Raw genomic sequence first — 20,162 nt, 5'->3', positions numbered from 1 at the left:
AGAAGCACCTGGCTCCTGGCTTCAGATCAGCGTAGCTCCGGCTGTTGCGGCCATTTGGGGAGTGAACCAGTAGATGGACTGCCTCTCTCTCTGTCTCTCCCTCTCACTGTCTGTAACTCTACCTCTCAAATAAATAAATAAAATCCTTTTTTATTTTTTTTGAGTTTATTTTATTTATTTGAAAGACAGAGTTACAGAGAGAGGCAGAGTCAGAGAAAGAGGTCTTCCATCCACTGGTTCACTCCCTAGATGGTCGCAACAGCCAGAGCTGCACTGATCCGAAGCTAGGAGCCAGGAGCTTCTTCCAGTCTCCCACACGGGTGCAGGAGACTTGGGCCATCTTCTGCTTTCCCAGGCCATAGCAGAGAGCTGGATCAGAAGAGGAGCAGCTGGGGCCAGCACCGTGGCTTAACAGGCTAATCCTCCACCTTGCGGTGCCGGCACACTGGGTTCTAGTCCCAGTCGGGGCACCAGATTCTATCCCGGTTGCCCCTCTTCCAGGCCAGCTCTCTGCTATGGCCCGGGAAGGCAGTGGAGGATGGCCCAAGTCCTTGGGCCCTGTACCCGCATGTGAGACCAGGAGAAGCACCTGGCTCCTGGCTTCGGATCAGCACAATGAGCCGGCCACAGCAGCCATTGGAGGGTGAACCAACGGCAAAAAGGAAGACCTTTCTCTCTGTCTCTCTGTCTCACTATCCACTCTGCCTGTCAAAAAAAAAAAAAAAAAAAAAGAAGAGGAGCAGCTGGGACAAGAACCGGCGCCCATATGGGATGCCGGCACTTCAGGCGAGGGTGTTAACCCGCTGCGCCACAGCACCGGCCCCAATAAATAATACCTTTAAAAAAAAAAAAAAAAAAGGCCGGCGCCGTGGCTCAACAGGCTAATCCTCCGCCTTGCGGCGCCGGCACACCGGGTTCTAGTCCCGGTCGGGGCACCGATCCTGTCCCGGTTGCCCCTCTTCCAGGCCAGCTCTCTGCTGTGGCCAGGGAGTGCAGTGGAGGATGGCCCAAGTGCTTGGGCCCTGCACCCCATGGGAGACCAGGAGAAGCACCTGGCTCCTGGCTTCGGATCAGCGCGGTGCGCCGGCCGCAGCGCGCTACCGCGGCGGCCATTGGAGGGTGAACCAACGGCAAAAGGAAGACCTTTCTCTCTGTCTCTCTCTCTCACTGTCCACTCTGCCTGTCAAAAAAAAAAAAAAAAAAAAAAAAAAAAGCTGTACCTTCTAGAATGATAAGTAGCCCAAGATCTATTCTCATCAGAGATCTGGCAATTTGTATTTTTTTTTTTTTTATTATTTCTTTGCCTGCTGATTTCTGTGTGAGTTTATCAGGGTTGCCATAACAAAGTACCACGGACTGGGTGCCTTAAACAATAGAAATTCATTTTCCCACAGTTCTAGAGGCTAGAAGTCCAAGATCAAGGTATCTTAGTCTTCACACTTAGAATCCACTATGCCTAGTAGCAGAGTGCCTGAAACACAGGATATTCTCAATAATTTGTAGGATACTTAAATAAAGGATCTTCCCAGAAGTATAGTCCAAATCTGTAGATTCTACTACTCTCCAAATGTTTAATCAGTACCAAGAAAACAACGATTCTACTCTTTCCCTGAAAGAAAGTTTGATGCTATTAAAATAGCATCCAGAGAGTTCACTGCCAAACAGTTATTTATGTGGCAGCCAACACATAAAAATAAAAAAAGCCAGACATCCAAAGTCATTGACAATAGCCTTCTTCCTCCAGACCCATTGTGATTCTCCTAGACCGACAGTTGTCATGCACAGCTGGAGTGAGATTCTAAGTCAAGAGAAAAGCAACATTCCTCTGCAAGGTGTAAGAATTTAGGATAAATGTGGAGAGTGGCCCCAGGGCATTGGGTGGAATCCCTACACCAAAGGCATATAAGCTCCCCAGCTCTACCCAGAGATGTAAATCACCTACCTGGGAAAACCTGTTAGGCCACAGAAAACTCACCCTAACTGAGGAAACAGTTACAAGCATGCCAAATAGATCGCAGTCCATATTGCAATGGACAGCCCCTGGCTATCCTGCCCACTATTGCCTTGCAAGCACATGGCGACAATCACCCAAATTATGAAGGGCCTGCCACTACAGCTATACCCCTCAGAGTGCGGTCTGTGGGCAGCAGCAGTAGTCAGCCTCTACCTCTGCTTGCCTGCTGTTTCCTCACAGTGTGTTTGGTAAATCAATCTATCTCTGCTCACTCTAGCTGCTCTAGTGAATTCCTAGTTGGTAACTTCCTGTGACAATAAATGGTAAAATGAACACCTGCTACTTTTTCCAACCCAAAATGAAACTTACCCCACCTTACCCTACCACTTTTTGTTGCGATTTTCAGTACACGTATCGGTCATGTAGCTTGTACTCCCCACTATCAAGGTAGGCATGTGGTCTAATCAGTTCCCCCACCACCACCCCTCCTGGGATTTGAATCCTGAATTGAATGATTAAAAAATAGAAAATAAGTGGAGGGAGTCAATTAAGCCAGTGCTGTGAAAGGCCCTGGTACATAACTCTGAAACAGCCTTGGTTCTTGATCTGCCCAAGGCATGATCAAATCTGTCTTGATTTCTGAAACCTACCTGGTAGTCTTCCCATCATTGTCTTCCCCTTAAATTAAATAGTATTTATTCTGTAGCTCTATATCAAAGAATCTTGACACATAAAGTGACCCCTAGAAGCCGGGCCTGGCTAGTGATGAGTCTAAAATATGGAAATGGGAGTAAGCAGTTAAGAATCCTCCTACCCACTACAAAGAGATTATACTAACAACCCTCACTATACCATTGCAAAGTAGGCAGTTAGCTATACTACTTCCTCTCATATTTTGTGATATAGTCTACTTGCTAAATCTTTGGAAGTTGGTAGAAAAATGTCCAAACACTGGAGTGTGAGGCCATTTCTGACAGATCTTAGTAAGATCCTAGACTTAGCATCAGGCAGAGTGGCCCACAGAGAAAATTCTGCCTCACTCAAACTGGCCCTTTCTCCTGTTAGGGATCCAAGATGACAGCAAGGCACATAGTCATAAAGGACTACAACATTTTAATTCTTGGTCCTGGGTCAATAACAATGCTAGAAAACACAGGAAGAGAGGAAGGAAGCACAGCAAGAGATAAGACTGGGACCCAGAGAATTGAAACAAGCCTGATCACCACTGTAACTCTCAGTTAATACCACCTCCTGGCAAAGAGCTGTGTGCTGGAATGAAGCCAGAGGGTGAGGCGCAAACGGGCTTTGCCTTTATCCCAGAGGCAAAAAGATAAGCAGCAAAACCAAGGGCTGGAAGATGGGCAGAGAAGCAAGGACTGCTTCCAAGAGAGACCTTAGGGGTAGGGCCCAAAGTTGAAGATCAACCCACAGAGTGGAAAATGCATTTGGATAGCTTGAGTTAAATTCAGAAACCTTGGAGAAAAAACACTGTTGCTCCAAAATCAGTCTCCAGGTATCCTAACCCACAGCATGACCAGAACTTGGAATGCAGAGATAATACACCCCTATTAGGAAAATCCTACCCAGAGTGCTTCTGAAGTGTGTTTCAAGATTTCATGAGGCAACAGAGAGTAGGTTCAATAGTAGTTAAATACATAAGGCAATGAAGTATCTGTGAAATTGAAGGAGAAAATATAACCATGAAACATTAATAACTAAATACAATGACTCCTGTAACACTTAAGACTATCACCAACCTAGCATACAAGTTAAAGTGTATCATGGGGCAGGCATTATGGAATCCACCACTTGGGATGTCCACATCCCATATCAAAGTGCCTGGGTCCAAGTCTCAGCTTGGCTTCCTAACCAGCTTCCTGCTAAAGCACATCCTAGGAGGAAGCAGTAATGGCTCAAATATTAGGTCCCTGCAACCCATCTGGGAGACACAAATGGAGTTCCAGGCTCCTGGCTTTGGGCTGGCCCAGCCCTGGCTGTTATGGTCACTTGGGGAGCAGCAGATTGGAAGATCTCTCAATCTGCCTTACAAATAAATAAAAACTTTTTTTTAAAGTATATCAGCAACTTTCAACAAAGACATGGTACCAAAAAATTTAGATGCAGATGACAGGAAAAGATTAACTCTGGAAAACAGAGTACAGGGTGAAGATAAATACAGGAAGAAATTATACTCGTGGAGTTGTACTAAGAGAATAGCTTTGGTTTACAACCAGTCCAAACCAACTAGGAATGTTTGTGTCAAACCACCCACACACTACCAGCTTATATGCCACATTCCCCGGGAAGCCAAATGCAGCCATTGCAAAAGGAGCTGCTGTAGAGACATCTGAGTACTGTTTGCCACCTCTGGGAGACACAGGCCGAGAAGCTGCAGTGAAGAGCCACTGCGCCTGCAGGGGTGGCACCTACAGATCCCCGGCATAACCTCCCTCTTCCTACACCTTCTGTGGAGCTCTGCTTCCATGAGTACTGCAGCTTTCACTGTATATCTGCTAAGTGACACACAATCAGATGGAAGCAGAGAAAACTTTCTAATTCCATATTTGTAGCTGGGATCTGGGTCTTACTTGCTAAGAAGGAGAAAATGCAATTCCTCAGGCCCACTGCATTCTCTCATTATTTGCATTAACTGTCCTGGGGGAAAAAAGAAACAGCAGTTGATACAAAGTAGAAGGAATATTTATGGTCTGTGAGCAAAGGGAAGAACCACAGCATGGGTGAGGTCACAGATGCATAAGGATAGGCCAAGAACAGTTCTGCTGAGGATATTTTAATGCTGATGAACACTGGGGCTTCATTTGGCTTATTAAAATAGTTCTGGGTGGTGAGAGAGAAGCTGGCACATTCCCCTGTAGACGAGATGGCCCTGTGGTTTTCAACAACAGTTGGAATACAGTTGCCATGGCTAACACCAAGCAAGTACAGATGTCACACCAAAGTGGAAGTAATGTCATACTATCCCCTACTGCCAACTCCAAAATGTCAATGGAGAAAAAGTATTGGTGGAGGAGGTCTTTAAAATAGACCAGGAAACTCTTAAATTCCAGTTATATGTATAACCATGATTTTTGCTGCTGAAGTCCATGAACAACAGCTATTATGGTTTAAAGAGTTCAGTCAAAAACCTTACTGCTCATCAAAACAAAAAGCAATACAGCTCGCTATTCTCAGAGACAGAACAGCCACATCAGATTCAGCCGCTAGACATTAGACTTTATAATTCCAAATGTTTGTTTAGATGAGGTTCTTCTACAAGGCAATTTCCCCCTCCTTCAATAGTCATTTTCATTATAAACTAGGGCTATCATTTTTTAATATTCTTAATTAATAAGTTTGATAAGAAGATATAATAAAAGATCATTCCACCATATCAAGTATTCATTACCCTTAGAAGGACACAACCAGGGGAGGTGAACATTTCATGCACACACATACCACACACACACACACCAACTTACCAAATGCTTTCTTAGGTTCTATCAACTTCATGGTAAAGAGTTCCTCTTTTTTAAATTCCTTTAACTTCTTAGCAACTTCATAGTGACGCCACCCAACAATATTTTCTCCATTTATGGATTCAATATGATCCCCCACACAAATTGTTTTAATTGCGTCAATAATGCTACCATCTCTAATTCTCTGAAAGAAAGAAAATTAATGGTAACATAGAATAAAATAGAACCACAATACATTACTTTTCATGCTCTTGAAAGATTGCATACAGTGTATCAACCTATTAACAACACAGTTTAATGCTCAGTTAAGGATTAAAGACTAAGCAACAAAGGACAACCATCTTACCTCCAACCATTCTTCATCTTTCCTATCAATCATCCTTCGGCTCCATCACTATCTCCTCTGGGAAACTTTTCCTGACATCCCTCAGTCCCTTCCCCCTAGAATGGGTAGGGTGCCACTCTCATACTTTTATAGCACTTTTTCCCTAAACATCCTGAGCTCCCAACCAAGCACTTTGCTTACATTAGGACATCTAATTCTACCAACTTTTATGCAATTCTCATAACACTCTCATCAGAAAAAAATATATAGTTATAAAAAACTAACCTAGAAATGATGAACATTTTTAACTTTTAAATTGTATTATATGCCGGCTGGCACCGTGGCTTAACAGGCTAATCCTCTGCCTTGCGGCGCCGGCACACCGGGTTCTAGATCCGGTTGGGGCGCCGGATTCTATCCCGGTTGCCCCTCTTCTAGGCCAGCTCTCTGCTATGGCCCGGGAAGGCAGTGGAGGATGGCCCAAGTCCTTGGGCCCTGCACCCGCATGTGAGACCAGGAGAAACACCTGGCTCCTGGCTTCGGATCAGCACGATATGCCGGCCACAGCGGCCATTGGAGGGTGAACCAACGGCAAAAGGAAGACCTTCCTCTCTGTCTCTCTCTCACTATCCACTCTGCCTGTCAAAAAAAAAAAAAAAAAGAAAAAAGAAAATTCTTTAAAAAAAAATTGTATTATATGCCAAAATTCACAATATATTTTTCTTTTTTACCAAATCTTAAGAATATGGCTGTTCATTGCAACAGTAACTATTAATATGCTATCTGAAAGTGATGCAATAATGCTACTTTAGAAAGAGCTCATTATTTATCATTATAGTTAATTATGAAGCCAAGAAACCAAGAATTTTGTAATCTGACTCATTTTATTATTAGCCTTATATTGCCAACAGAAACAATGATAACCACAGCATATCACTCAGTACAACTAGAATTTCTAAGCTATCATAGAAAAATAAATAAAAGACTAGAGACTAAGGAAGAAAAAGAACTCTATTGAGTACGCTGTTCTATAGCCACTCTTAACCCATCAAAGAATTTGAAGATCTCTATTTAACCCTGACTTCTAATTTTTATTCTAATTCATCTCTTGATATATCTTGAACCTATTTTTTTCTTTCATCAACCACATCACACAAATTTCATTATTCTGTCATGTAGTTTTTAGTTTAAGGCACTGTCATAAATATAGTAATAATAAGCAGTTAATAAAATTAAGAAGTGAAAGACTTTAAGGACATGTATATCTTACCAGTGAATTATAGGTCAGAGTAACAGAAACCTAGTGTTGCCCAGGTCTGTGAGTTGCCATCAGGGTCACCAGAAGAGAGCTCAGACCAGAGGAGGAGGAAAGGCCATCACCAGAAGCCAGAGCAGGCAGCTGGGTGAGAATCCAGGCAGCCAAGAGAAAAGCCAAAGCATAGGTGATCTTTGCTTTGCTGTGATGGAAAAGAAAGCCAATATAAGAAACTTGAAGACAAGCACCAGAAGAGGAGCCAGACACTGAAGCAAAGCTGGAGACACTGATGATGGGACTTATGGACGCGGGAGCCTTAGCCTCCCAAGTAGCTAGAATAAAGAATGAGATAGCAATGGAGAAAAAGTCTGAAATCTAATAAACTTTAATAAATATACAACAACTTGATAGAGATTCACAATATTGCTAAAAGTGCTATTTTGGCCAAAAAAAAAAAAAAAGAAAGAAAGAAAACTAAGAGAGAAAAGAGGAGAGGCATGAATGCTATACTTAAATTTATTTATATTGTTCTCTCTAACACATAGGAACCTTGGAGCATGTGGATGCAAAAGGCAAAGATGATGATGATTGAAAAACTTTTTGGAAAACAGAATCTGTACCATTAAACATGGGTTCCCAACCATTTTAGATCATTATTATGGTATCTTCTACTATATTGATGCCAAAGCTCTATGGAACTCTGCCTTCTCACAGACATCAGCAGGACTCTAGAGGGGCATCCCGCCATCCCCAGAATCTTAAAACCAACCTGAGCTACACATCCTGCTGCCATGTGCAGCAACTTTGCTCATAATAATAAACCAACACTCACATAGCAACTGTAAATACTTATCTAGTGTAGTCCTCACAGTAAATCTAGGAGCAAAATATTATTCCATTTAATAAATGAGGAAATCAAGGCATAATCACTATTATACAGCTAGGTCAAGATAACACAGCTAACTTGCTGGCAGAATTGGATTTCAAACAGAGGTGGTATAATGATGAAATTTTAAAAAGGAAAAAAAAAAGTATCAAATGTAGAATGCAAGATCCTCTGATCTCAAGTGCACAGTTTGGGGTTACAACTGTCCAAAAAAGATCAATCACCTTTGACTCTCAAAGTTTTACCTTTTTTTTTTTTTTTTTTTTTTTTTGGACAACCCCTATTTTTCTGCTTTCCATTAACTTACTTCTACTAAAGCTCTAGACATTACCTATTTTCAAACATTACCTATTTTCTCAAACCATCACTTCTATTCTGCCATCACAAGTCTCTGCTCACAGCATCCAAAAAGAATTATCCACCCCCAAGACTTCCTATACTGCCTCACAAATTCTTAGTTTGAATGACTGAATATGTTAGATATGTTATAATTGGAGTGACTGAATATGTTAGATATTGCAAAATGTTAGAAATGCCTAAGTACCGTATTTCACAGAGTGATGATGGTTCTAAAATCTGATTAGCTTAATTTTATTAAAGTAAAAGTGACAAAGCATAGAGATTGCCACAACAGGTATTCTGAAAAATGACAGTTTTATAGTTATTCATAAACAATTTCCATTAAAAATGAACAAGTATGAGCCAGCGCCGCAGCTCAGTAGGCTAATCCTCCACCTTGCGGCGCCGGCACACCGGGTTATAGTCCCGGTCGGGGCACCGATCCTGTCCCGGTTGCCCCTCTTCCAGGCCAGCTCTCTGCTGTGGCCAGGGAGTGCAGTGGAGGATGGCCCAAGTGCTTGGGCCCTGCACCCCATGGGAGACCAGGAGAAGCACCTGGCTCCTGCCATCGGATCAGCATGGTGCGCTGGCCGCAGCGCGCTACCGCGGTGGCCATTGGAGGGTGAACCAACGGCAAAAGGAAGACCTTTCTCTCTGTCTCCCTCTACTGTCCACTCTGCCTGTCAAAAATAAAAAAAAAATTAAAAAAAAAAAAAAGAACAAGTACTTAACCAATTTAACCTCACTTCTTAATTACATGTCAAAAATGCTTTTTATTTTGAAACTAAAAGTATATATTTCTTCTCTTTTTTTTCCACAGGCAGAGTTAGACAGTGAGAGAGAGAGAGACAGAGAGAAAGGTCTTCCTTCCATTGGCTCACCCCCCCCAGATGGCTGCTACGGCCAACGCACTGCGCCGATCCGAAGCCAGGAGCCAGGTACTTCCTCCTGGTCTCCCATGCGGTTGCAGGGCCCAAGCACTTGGGCCATCCTCCACTGCCTTCCTGGGCCACAGCAGAGAGCTGGACTGGAAGAGGAGCAACCGGGACAGAACCAGCGCCCCAATTGGGACTAGAACCCAGGGTGCCGGCACTGCAGGCAGAGGATTAGCCTAGTGAGCCGCGGCGCTGGCCACATTTCTTCTCTTAAACCAGGAGTCAGCCAATTAGATCCCCCAGGTCAAATCAGGTCCATCATCTGTTTTTATAGGACCCATGAATTATGAATGTTTTTCACTTTTTTGAATGGTTGAAAAACATTAAAAGAATAGTATCTGTGATATGAAAATTATCTGGAATTCAGAATATATTCTCTGTAAGGTCTTAATGGAAAACATCCATGCCCATTCATTTACTGAATAAGGCTGTTTTTGTGCTATTGTAGCTTAGTTGAGTAGTTGCAGCCAAGACTGCACTGACCCACAAAGCACAAAATACTTCTTACCAGGCCCTTTACAGAAAATGAGCATTGACTCCTATCTTAAGATGTATTAGAGGGGCCAGTGCTGTGGTGTAGTAGGTTAATGCCCTGGCCTGAAGCGCCGGCATCCCACATGGGCACCGGTTTGAATCCCGGCTGCTCCTCTTCCAATCCAGCTCTCTGCTATGGTCTGGGAAAGCAGAAGATGGCCCAAGTCTCCTGCACCCGTGTGGGAGGCCTGGAAGAAGCTCCTGGCTCCTTCAGATCAGCACAGCTCCAGCCATTGCGGCCGTCTGGAGAGTGAGCCATCTGGATGGAAGACCAGTGGATGGAAGACGTCTCTCTCTGTCTCTACCACTCTCTGTAACTCTTTCAAATAAATAAAATAAATCTTTAAAAAAAAAAAAGATGTATTAGAAATTTAAATGTTTTGTTATAAGCATGCTTTGAATTTTGATTAGCCGATTTATTTATTTTGCTGTCCTGAAAAATGCTGAGGCTGGATACTAAAATCATAAATGTTTAAGTCTTGTCAGGTATAGCACTGAGACCCAGCAAGTGAAGGTGCTGCTTGCAACACTGATCTCCCATATGAGTGCAGATTCAAACCCCAGCTGCTTCACTTCTGATCCAGCTCCCTGCTAGTGCATCTGGGAAAGCAGCAGAAGGTGTCCCTGCCACCTACATGAGAGACCTAAATGGTGCTCTAAGCTACGGGCTTAAGCTTGGTCCATACCAGACCAGTGTGGCCATTTGGGAAGTGAACCAGCAGAGGGAAGACCTTTCTCACTCTCTGTCTCTCCCTCTCTCTCTGTAATTCTGTCATTCAAACAAAAACATAAATCTTAAAACAAAAGTCTGTTATATAGCCGGCGCCATGGCTCACTAGGCTAATCCTCCGCTTTGTGGCGCCGGCACACCGGGTTCTAGTCCCGGTCAGGGCACCGATCCTGTCCTGGTTGCCCCTCTTCCAGGCCAGCTCTCTGCTGTGGCCAGGGAGTGCAGTGGAGGATGGCCCAGGTCCTTGGGCCCTGCACCCCATGGGAGACCAGGATAAGTACCTGGCTCCTGCCATCCGATCAGCATGGTGCGCCGGCCGCAGCGCGCCTACCACGGCGGCCATTGGAGGGTGAACCAACGGCAAAAGGAAGACCTTTCTCTCTGTCTCTCTCTCACTGTCCACTCTGCCTGTCAAAAATTAAAAAAAAAAAAGTCTGTTATCTTTCTACCTGAAAAGTTATATCTGTAAGAACCACACCAAACTATAAACTCTGCTACTGACTTCTCCTAAATATGTTTTATTATTATTATAGCATTATCAATTATGAATAGTTAGTAATTTTTTATTTGCATCATTATATTTAAACCCCCAAATAACCCCATAAAATAGGTGCTAATGTTTCCATTTTCCAGCAGGGTCAGAGAAGTTGAAGGACTTGTGCGAGGTCACAGTTGGGCTAAGACTGAGAACCAGCCTGATCCTGAAGCCCACACTCCTGCTCATCACAGGGCACGGCCTCCCTAACACAGAATCCTGCCCCTGCCATTGTCTGAATCCCTACCACAGGGTCCTTCTCTTACTTCCATCTACTATTTGTTTTTTTGTTTGTTTTTGTTTTTTTAAGATTTATTTATTTATTTGAAAGACAGAGTTACACAGAAAGAGGAGAGGCAGAGAGAGACAGAGAGGTCTTCCATCCAATGGTTCACTCCCCAATTGGTCGCAATGGCCAGAGCTGCACCGATCTGAAGCCAGGAGCCAGGAGCTTCTTCCAGGTCTCCCACTTGGGTGCAGGGCCCCAAGGACTTGGGCCATCTTCTACTGCTTTCCCAGGCCATAGCAGAGAGCTGGATTGGAAGTGGAGCAGCCAGGTCTTGAACCGGCACTCATATGGGATGCCGGCGCTTCAGGCCAGGGCATTAACCCACTGCACTGCTGGTCCCTTCCATCCACTATTAAAAGTGAATCAGTTACTCCTTTCAGCAGCACAGACATAAACCTGTAACCACACAGAGATTAGCATGGTCCCTTCACAAGCATGACATGCAAGCTCAGGAAGCACTCCATTTTTCCCCCTGTTTCTCTTGGCAAAAAGAAACAGGAAGGATAAGTCAGAAATTAACAAAATTGATTACCTCTGGAGTGGGGGAGGAGTGGCACATCTCTGACTACATCTTTTAGCCAAGATTTGACTTTTTGAATCATGTTAATATTTTGCATGTTCTGAAGATAAAATTGAATGAACAGGATGAACAAACAAGACCAGCAAAAGCAAATGGACTCGATGGTATTTCAAACAAGCACTAATCACTTGGGGTGGGGGCTGGGAGGTGGAGAGAACTATTCTAATACAGTGCCTTTGGAAGACCCCTCATCTATTCAGTCTAAAGACAAACTAAAGTGCATACAAATCTTAAACTCTTAATAAGTTTATTTTTCATAGTACTGTGTATATAGCAACTCTAAATCTAGCTTGTATATTTTGTAGGGCTAAACAAATGAGTAAATATTTGGATGATTCTGATATAAATATTTTGATGGGGAAGCCAAGGAAGTATGCTGCAGGACAGGATACAAATCAGAGGCACAAATATTAATTCATGATTCCTAACAGACATGTGTGCTAATCCTGCCACTGAAAGGACCTAGAAACAAGGACACTCCAGGAGCAGTTAATGAGCACAACCAGCACTAGCATGTGGTCTTAAAATATCAATCCTCACTTTAAAAAAAAATCATAGCTCATTAAAGAAATGGCTGCTTTGAAGCCTAGGGATCTAACTCTAGAACATCCTGCCGTGCCAGAAAGTAAGGAGCTGCCCAATAAAATGATGGGAACCCTGCAGGTCAAAAGGACATGAGAGGCTGACGCCGTGGCTCAATAGGCTAATCCTCCGCCTGTGGGTTCTAGTCCTAGTCAGGGCACCAGATTCTGTCCCGGTTGCTCCTCTTCCAGTCCAGCTCTCTGCTGTGGCCTGGGAGTGCAGTGGTGGATGGCCCAAGTGCTTGGGCCTTGCACCCACATGGGAGACCAGGAGGAAGCACCTGGCTCCTGGCTTCGGATCAGCGTGGTGCGCCGGCCGCAGTGGCCATTGGAGGGTGAACCAACGGCAAAAAGGAAGACCTTTCTCTCTGTCTCTCTGTCTCACTGTCCACTCTGCCTGTCAAAAAAAAAAAAAAAAAAAAAAAAGGACATGGGAAAGATTAGTGTTGTGTTGTGTAAAGATTAGTGTTGTGTGGCAGGTTATGATTCTGAGGCTTTTTATAAAGGAAATTATAAGGGGCCAACATTGTAGCACAGTAGGTAAAGCTGCCACCTATAATGCTGGCATCCCAGATGGGTATCAGTTCAGTCCCAGCTGCCTCACTTCCAAAGAGCTCACTGCTACTGTGCCTGGGGAAAGCAATGGAAGATGACCCAAGTGTTTGGGCCCCTGCCATCATGTGAGAGACCAGGATGAAACTCTTGGCTCCTGGCTTTGGCCTGGCCCAGCCCTGGCCATTGCAGCCATCTGGGGAGTGAACCAGCAGATGGAAGATCTCTCTTTATTTCTTTCTCTCTTTCTCTCGTTCTCTCTCTCTCTCTCTCTCTCTCTCTCTCTCCTCCCTCTATCCATAACTCTATCAAATAAATAACCAAATCTTTAAAAAAGACAAAAGGACATAGGAGATAGGCCTAATATCAGGCCAAATATCAGAAAATCAGAACATCAAAATAAATGACAGTAATATATAACCAATTAGGTAAAAGAAGAAATCATGTGGAGACTGGAGCTGTGGCATAGAGGGTAAAGTCACCACCTGTAGTGCCAGCATCCCATATGGGTGCCAGTTCAAGTCCTGGCTGCTCCATTTTCGATCCAGCTCTCTGCTATGGCCTGGGAAAGCAGTAGAAGAAGGCCCAAGTCCTTGGGCCCCTGCACCGACATGGAGACCCAGAAGAAGCTCCTGGCTCCTGGCTTCAGATTGGCACAGCTGCAACTGTTGCAGCCATTTGGGGAGTGAACCAGCAGATGTGACCCACAAGTTGTGGAAGAAATACGTCAAGCAAATAAAATAGCCAAAGAAGCTGCTAACAGATGGACTGATAACATATTTGCAATAAAATCTTGGGCCAAAAGAAAATTTGGATTGGAAGAAAATAAAATTGATAAAAATTTTGGAATCCCGGAAGACTTTGACTACATAGACTGAAATCCTTGCTGCTGGGGAAGCCCTGTGAGCTGTGAATATGTAAATCTTTGATGTTTCCAACCACGTGTACGGAATTGCCACTTGCCTGTCACTGCTTACCGCTTTTTAGATTTTAAATAAAGTATAACTCTCTCTCCCTCTCTCCCTCTCTCTCCCTCTGCCTCTCTGCAACTCTGCCTTTCAAATAAATAAATAAATCCTTAAAAATTAAAAAAAGAAATTGTGCTCATGCTGATAATAAATAAAGGACAAGGGGTTTTTTTACAAGAGAATATTTTCTAAGAAATATATAAGAATAATAACATTAGAAAAATCTGTATTTGCAACAATTATAGAAAAAATTGATTCAGGCAAGACTCATCAACAGATGCTAGTCCCTTGGGGTACCAGTAACAGAGTATTTTTATAATCTCAAAGTATCTCACCATAAGTACTTATTAATTACAAAAGGAAAATATCTGGGGCTGCATTGGGTTAAACCACCACTTGCAATGCTGGCATCCTATATGAATGCTGGTTTGAGTGCCAGCTGCTCCACTTCCAATACAGTGCCTTGCTAATGTGCCTGGGAAATCAGTGAAAGGTGGCCCAAGTAATTGGTACCTGCCACCCTCATGGGAGACCTAGATGGAGTTCCAACCTCCTGGCTTCACATGCCCTGGCCATTGTGGCCATCTGAGGAGTGAACCAGCAGGTACAACACTCACTCACTCTCTCTCTCTCTCTCTCTCTCTCTCTCTCTCCCTCCCTCCCTCCCTAACTTTGTCTTTCAAACAAATAACTCTTTTTTTCAAAAAAAAAAAAAAAAGAAAAGAAAAGGAAAATATTTAGTAACTTTGCAGTAGAAAATACTAGTGATCACTAATTTAGTTAAAAGACAAAAATTAATATCATAAGTCATGACACAAAGCAACATCAGGTACCCTTGATGTGGTACACTGAGAAAGGCATTAGCATCACATATGTAATTTCCTGCCCAAATTGCACAACCTGTTTCAAATATGAGAAACTATCAGAAAAACTCAAATCAAGGGCCATCCTACAAAAGGTGGAGGAACTACTCTGGACTAAAGAAGACTAAAAAGACGTGATGACTAAGTGAAAAGCATGAACCAGGATCGGACCTATACCAGCAGGAAAAAATGGGCATCATTATGACAAATGATAAACTGCAGTATGGATTACATTTATGAATGTAAAAGTACTATATCAGCTTTATGCTTTATGAATTTCATAACTGTACTATAGCTACATATAATGGGATATTCTTGTTCTTAGTAAGTATACTCTGAAGAATAAAGAAGTAAAAGAGATTATACATGGAGAACAATAAAGCAAATGTGGCAAGTGGTGAAAATTGGAAATTTGGGTAGATGAGACATGGAAGTTCCTCATGTTATTAATACAAACTTTGAGTTTGGAATTACACTCCCCCCCCCCCCCATTTATAAGAACTTGTATCAACTATGTACACAGCTTGAGATGCAGCTCTCTCGAACATCGAACTCTATGCAAGCAGTTTGGATTATGCTCCACCTTCTCCTTTGCAACCACACCATCTGTCTCCACAGGGCTAGTGACTAGTACTCCGAGGCAGGCACATGCTTGATGTGGCATTTAAAAAAAAATAGAAACACAAGCTCTGAATGTCAGAGACTCACATCTAAAAAATCCACCCATGTTGGCTACACTTCCAAGCCCGTCTCTGCCGACATTAGAAAGGCACTGCTGCATGTGCCTCATGTCCTGAACTTCCCTTGGACAATCCCACATGACTTTCCCAACTCACGGATTTTCCATTTGGTCACCCACTCAATCTTCAGCACAGTCATATCTTTTGCAGAGCTAAAAATAGCCATTCTATCAAGTGGGAAGTTAAAGTACCATTTACTCCAAGAAGAGAATTGTACTTTTTTTTTAATGATGACAATACATCAGTAAGTCAAGATTTGGACCAAAAAAAAAAAAAAAAAAAAAAAAGGCACAGCATGCTGTGCTGCATAAACCCCATCACTAATTCTTAGCTCAAGGCATAGGAATGCTGGCTCTGGAATCAGACCTCTCCAATCCAAATCCTGAATCTGTCCAGTCCTATGACTTTGGACAATCCACCTAACCTTAATGATCCTTTTTCTCCAACTGTAAAACAGGGGTTGATAATAGGATCTTTCTATATATGAATCACATAGACATTATATTGAGCAAAAGAAACAGCAGAGTACATACTGTACAATTATATGAAGTTCAAGGAGAAGCAAATAGTGATGTAAGTCACAATAGCTGCTACTTTTGGAAGAATATTGACTGGGAAGGAGCACAGGGAGCTTCAGAGTGGCAGGAGTACAATTACCCATGAACTGGATGGTGGTTACATAGATATAAATATGAAAACATTCACTAAGCTATACATTCAAAATGTTAGACCTCAAATAAAAATAACTAAAGAGAAAAAACACAGCCTGGTGTTGTGGTGCAGCAGGTTAAGCTGCAACTCGCAATGCCAGCATCTCATATGAGTGCTGGTTCAAGTCTCAGTTGTTCCACTTCCACTCCAGCCTCATGCTAATGTGGCTGGGAAAGCAGCAGAAGATGGCCCAAGTGCTTGGGCCCCTGCATCCCTGTGGGAGACCAGGATGGAGTTTAGGCTGCTGGCTTCAGCCTGGCTCAGCCCCAGCAGTTGTGGCTATTTGAGGTATGAACCAGTAGATTAAAGATTATATATTATATATATAGATATAGATATATAGTCTTTGTCTCCATCTCTCCCTTTCTCTCTGTAACTCTGCCTTTCAAATATATAAAATAAATATTTAGAAGAAAAAATAACAAAACAGAACTGTTGCAAGGATTAAGTAAGAAAACAAACATAAGGTAGGAAACTGCAGGAGGTAAACAGGGAATCTCGTTTTTTTCAGCAAGTAGATTATTTCATTTATTGCTTGTTATTTATGTTTGGTTTTTCTGTTCGCTAATTAAAATGTTTAAAAAACCACAGGAATCAACATATTCTATATTATAATATCCACGTATGAATCTCATAATAAATAATCTGATTAAAACAAACATACACAAAGTGTCAAAAACATAGTCAACATTCAAAATGTTGTCAACTGTCATTATAACTACACTCACTTCTCTGTACCCATGGGCTCCACATCTGTGGTTTCAACCAATGTTGGATGAAAAAACACTCAAAAAGAAATTGTGTTCCTATTGCATGTGTGCAGATTCTTCTTGTCACTATTCTTTAATCAACACATTATAACAACTATTCACAAAGCATTTACATTATACTGGGTATTACAAGTAACCCAGAAATGACTTCAAGCCTGTAGCAGGCTTCCATAGGTTACATGCAAACAGGTGGCCTGAGAGACTTGTGTCCATAGATAATTGTATTCAAGGAGTCCTGGAACAAATCCCCTGCAGATACAGAGAATGGATTGTACTTTTTATAATAGAATTACTTTTTTAAAAAAAGTATTTTGGGGGGCTAGTGCTGTGGTATAGCAGGTAAAGCCGCCATCTGCAGTGCTGGCATCCCATATGGGTGCCAGTTTGAGAACCAGCTGCTCCACTTCCAATCCAGCTCTCTGCTATGGCCTGGGAAAGCAGTGGAAGATGTTCCAAGTGCTTGGGCCACTATACCCGCATGGGAGGCCAGGAACAAACTTCTGGCTCCTGGCATCAGATGGGCCCAGCTCCAGCTGTTGCAGCCATTTGGGAAGTGAACCAGCAGACAGATCTATCTCTCTCTGCCTCTGCCCTCTGCCTCTGATTCTCTGTAACTCTGCCTCTCAAATAAATAAATAAATCTTTTATAGTATATATATATGTGTATGTGTGTGTGTGTATATGTATACACCATAGAGAGAGTGGTCTTCCATCTGCTTGTTCATCCCCCAAATGGCCACAACAGCCAGGGCTAGGACAGGCCATCTTCCATTGCTTTTCTCCTGGCTATCAGCAGGGAGCTGGATCAAAAGTGAAACAGCCAGGACTTAAACCGGCATCCATATGGGACGGGACACCGGCATCACAGATGATAGCTTTACACTCTATGCCATAACGCAGGCCCCAACAGAATTATTTTTAAGAAATGTCTATCCTTTCACCACTCCTTGGTTCTTCTATGTCAAGCTTCTTTTGCTTCTGTAGCTCTGTTTCTCTCTTTGTATTTAAATAAAAGAATGATACAACTCAGATAATTTGGAAGAGCATTTTTAAAGACATATAAATGTAGCCAAAAGTTAGACAGCTGGATGTAACACTGTATCACCAGAAACCAGTATGCAGGTCATAGATGTTAGAGCTACAGACTTGGAAAAGCTTACATGGATAAGGAACAGGCAACAGGGCCAACCAGACTTTCTTTTTCAGTAAGTTCTAAAGAAAGTTTAAACCAAAGAGGGGGAAAAAATCCAAAGAATGGGTAAACAACAATGATGTCTTTGAACATTTTTTTTAGATGAAAGTGAAACATTAGCAACTCATGCATTCCTGCTGAGTCAGCCCTCCCTGAAGCTCATTTCTAAATGTTACCCTCAGTTAGGTCACCCTGATAGTTTTTAAAACTTACCTTTATAAAAGCATAACCAACACCATTATCGGTGATGGTGAGACCAAGTGAATCCTCAGATTTATACACATTCACTTCTTTTTCTGTTCCTTTTACATGGGCAAATATGAAATCTTCAAGACCTAATTGTCCTCCCAGGAGTTTCTCCATGTTAATTTTAGGTGTATTTAAAGTGCAATATAAGATCTGCAAAGAGAGAGAAATATTGCAGGTCAGTTACCACCAGCAAGACATTCTGGCCATTAATAACCTATTCAATAAATATTTATTGAGTGAAGTAGCCCTAAATTTAGGGTGTCAAAGATAACATCACAAAATGTGTTTTTGCCTGTTGTTGGCTGCATGCAATCTGAGGCACATTTGCATATACTTGTAGTAGGTAATGTGCATTGAGGGCTTCCTACAGACCAGGCTTTGTGAGATCTACATCTGTTATCTCATTTAATCCTCAAGTTAACTTTGTAAAGTACATTGTGAACGTCATATTATAGATGAGAAAATTGAGGCCTAGCAAGATTAAGGAAATTGCCCAAGGTCACATTGATGGTATTTATCACAAACAAGTGAGCTTGGGTCTGACCAACTTCAAAACTGTTTAAACTGACATCTGCCACATACAAAGCTGAAAACGAAGGTTATAGCATAGTTCAAACACTGCATATTAAGTACACTGCATGATGTACATACTAAATGAAAATAGAGGCAAGCCTATAACTGAAAACTGATGCATATTATAAGTAAGGAAAACATTCTATTTCTCTTGCATTATAGGGCTTGAAAAGAACAATTAGTGAGGGGCCAGCACTGTGGCATAGTGGGTAAAGCCGCCACCTGCAGTACTGGCATCCCATATGGGCACCAGTTCGAGTCCCGGCTGCTCCTCTTCCGACCCAGCTCTCTGCTATAATCTGGGAAAGCAGTAGAAGATGGCCCAAGTCCTTGGGCCCATGCACCCTCGTGGAAGACCCAGAAGAAGCTCCTGGCTCCTGGCTTTGGATTGGTGCAGCTCTGGCCATTGTGGCCAATTTAGGAGTGAACCAGTAGATGGAAGACTTCTCTCTCTCTCCCTCTCTCCCTCTCCCTCTCCCTCTCTCTCTCCCTCTCTCTCTCTGCCTCTTCTCTCTCTGTGTAACTCTGACTTTCAAATAAATAAATCTCTAAATAGGCCGGCGCCTTGGCTCACTTGGCTAATCCTCTGCCTGCGGCACCGGCACACCGGGTTCTAGTCCTGGTCAGGGAACCGGATTCTGTCCCGGTTGCTCCTCTTCCAGGCCAGCTCTCTGCTGTGGCCCGGGAGTGCAGTGGAGGAATGCCCAAGTCCTTGGGCCCTGCACCCACATGGGAGACCAGGAGAAGCACCTGGCTCCTGGCTTCGGATCAGCGCGGTGCGCCGGCCACAGTGCACCAGCTGCGGCAGCCATTGGAGGGTGAACTAACGGTAAAGGAAGACCTTTCTCTCTCTCTCTCTCTCTCTCTCTCTCTCACTGTCCACTCTGCCTGTCAAAAAAAAAAAAATCTTTAAATAAAAACAATTAGTGAATGAGGTATTAAAATGCTTAGAGTCAAAAACTGGCCTTAATTAAAGACTAATCCAATCTTTTAATTTAAAAAAAATGGGAGGACTGTGGTCTATTAAAGTAACTGACAGGGCGGGGGAGGTGGGCATTATGGCCAGTTAAGCTTCCACTTGCAACACAGTTATCCCATACGAGCACCAGTTTGAGTCCCCAGTTC

The 20,162-nt window shown here is 42.8% G+C and overlaps 1 protein-coding gene and 1 non-coding gene across 2 annotated transcripts in view; one reads left to right on the top strand and one right to left on the bottom strand.

Annotated features, from left to right (window-relative positions):
• The window catches only part of GIPC2 (GIPC PDZ domain containing family member 2), a 105,479-nt gene that overhangs the window by 52,385 nt on the left and 32,932 nt on the right, over nt 1–20,162 (bottom strand). Inside the window, exons 3-4 of the mRNA XM_062191608.1 lie at nt 18,429–18,614; nt 5,434–5,614 (exon numbers count right to left, since the gene is read on the bottom strand). Of these exons, the coding sequence (XP_062047592.1) occupies nt 5,434–5,614; nt 18,429–18,614 (367 nt within the window). The remainder of the gene's footprint in view (nt 1–5,433; nt 5,615–18,428; nt 18,615–20,162) is intronic.
• LOC133761285 (U6 spliceosomal RNA) lies at nt 11,627–11,728 on the top strand. Its single transcript, XR_009866086.1, has one exon. It is a non-coding gene; the product is annotated as a U6 spliceosomal RNA (small nuclear RNA).

The sequence above is a fragment of the Lepus europaeus genome, chromosome 5, assembly GCF_033115175.1.
Source record: "Lepus europaeus isolate LE1 chromosome 5, mLepTim1.pri, whole genome shotgun sequence".
In the NCBI taxonomy this organism is placed as follows: Eukaryota; Metazoa; Chordata; class Mammalia; order Lagomorpha; family Leporidae; genus Lepus; species Lepus europaeus.
This window is presented reverse-complemented; position numbering and strand designations above follow the sequence as displayed.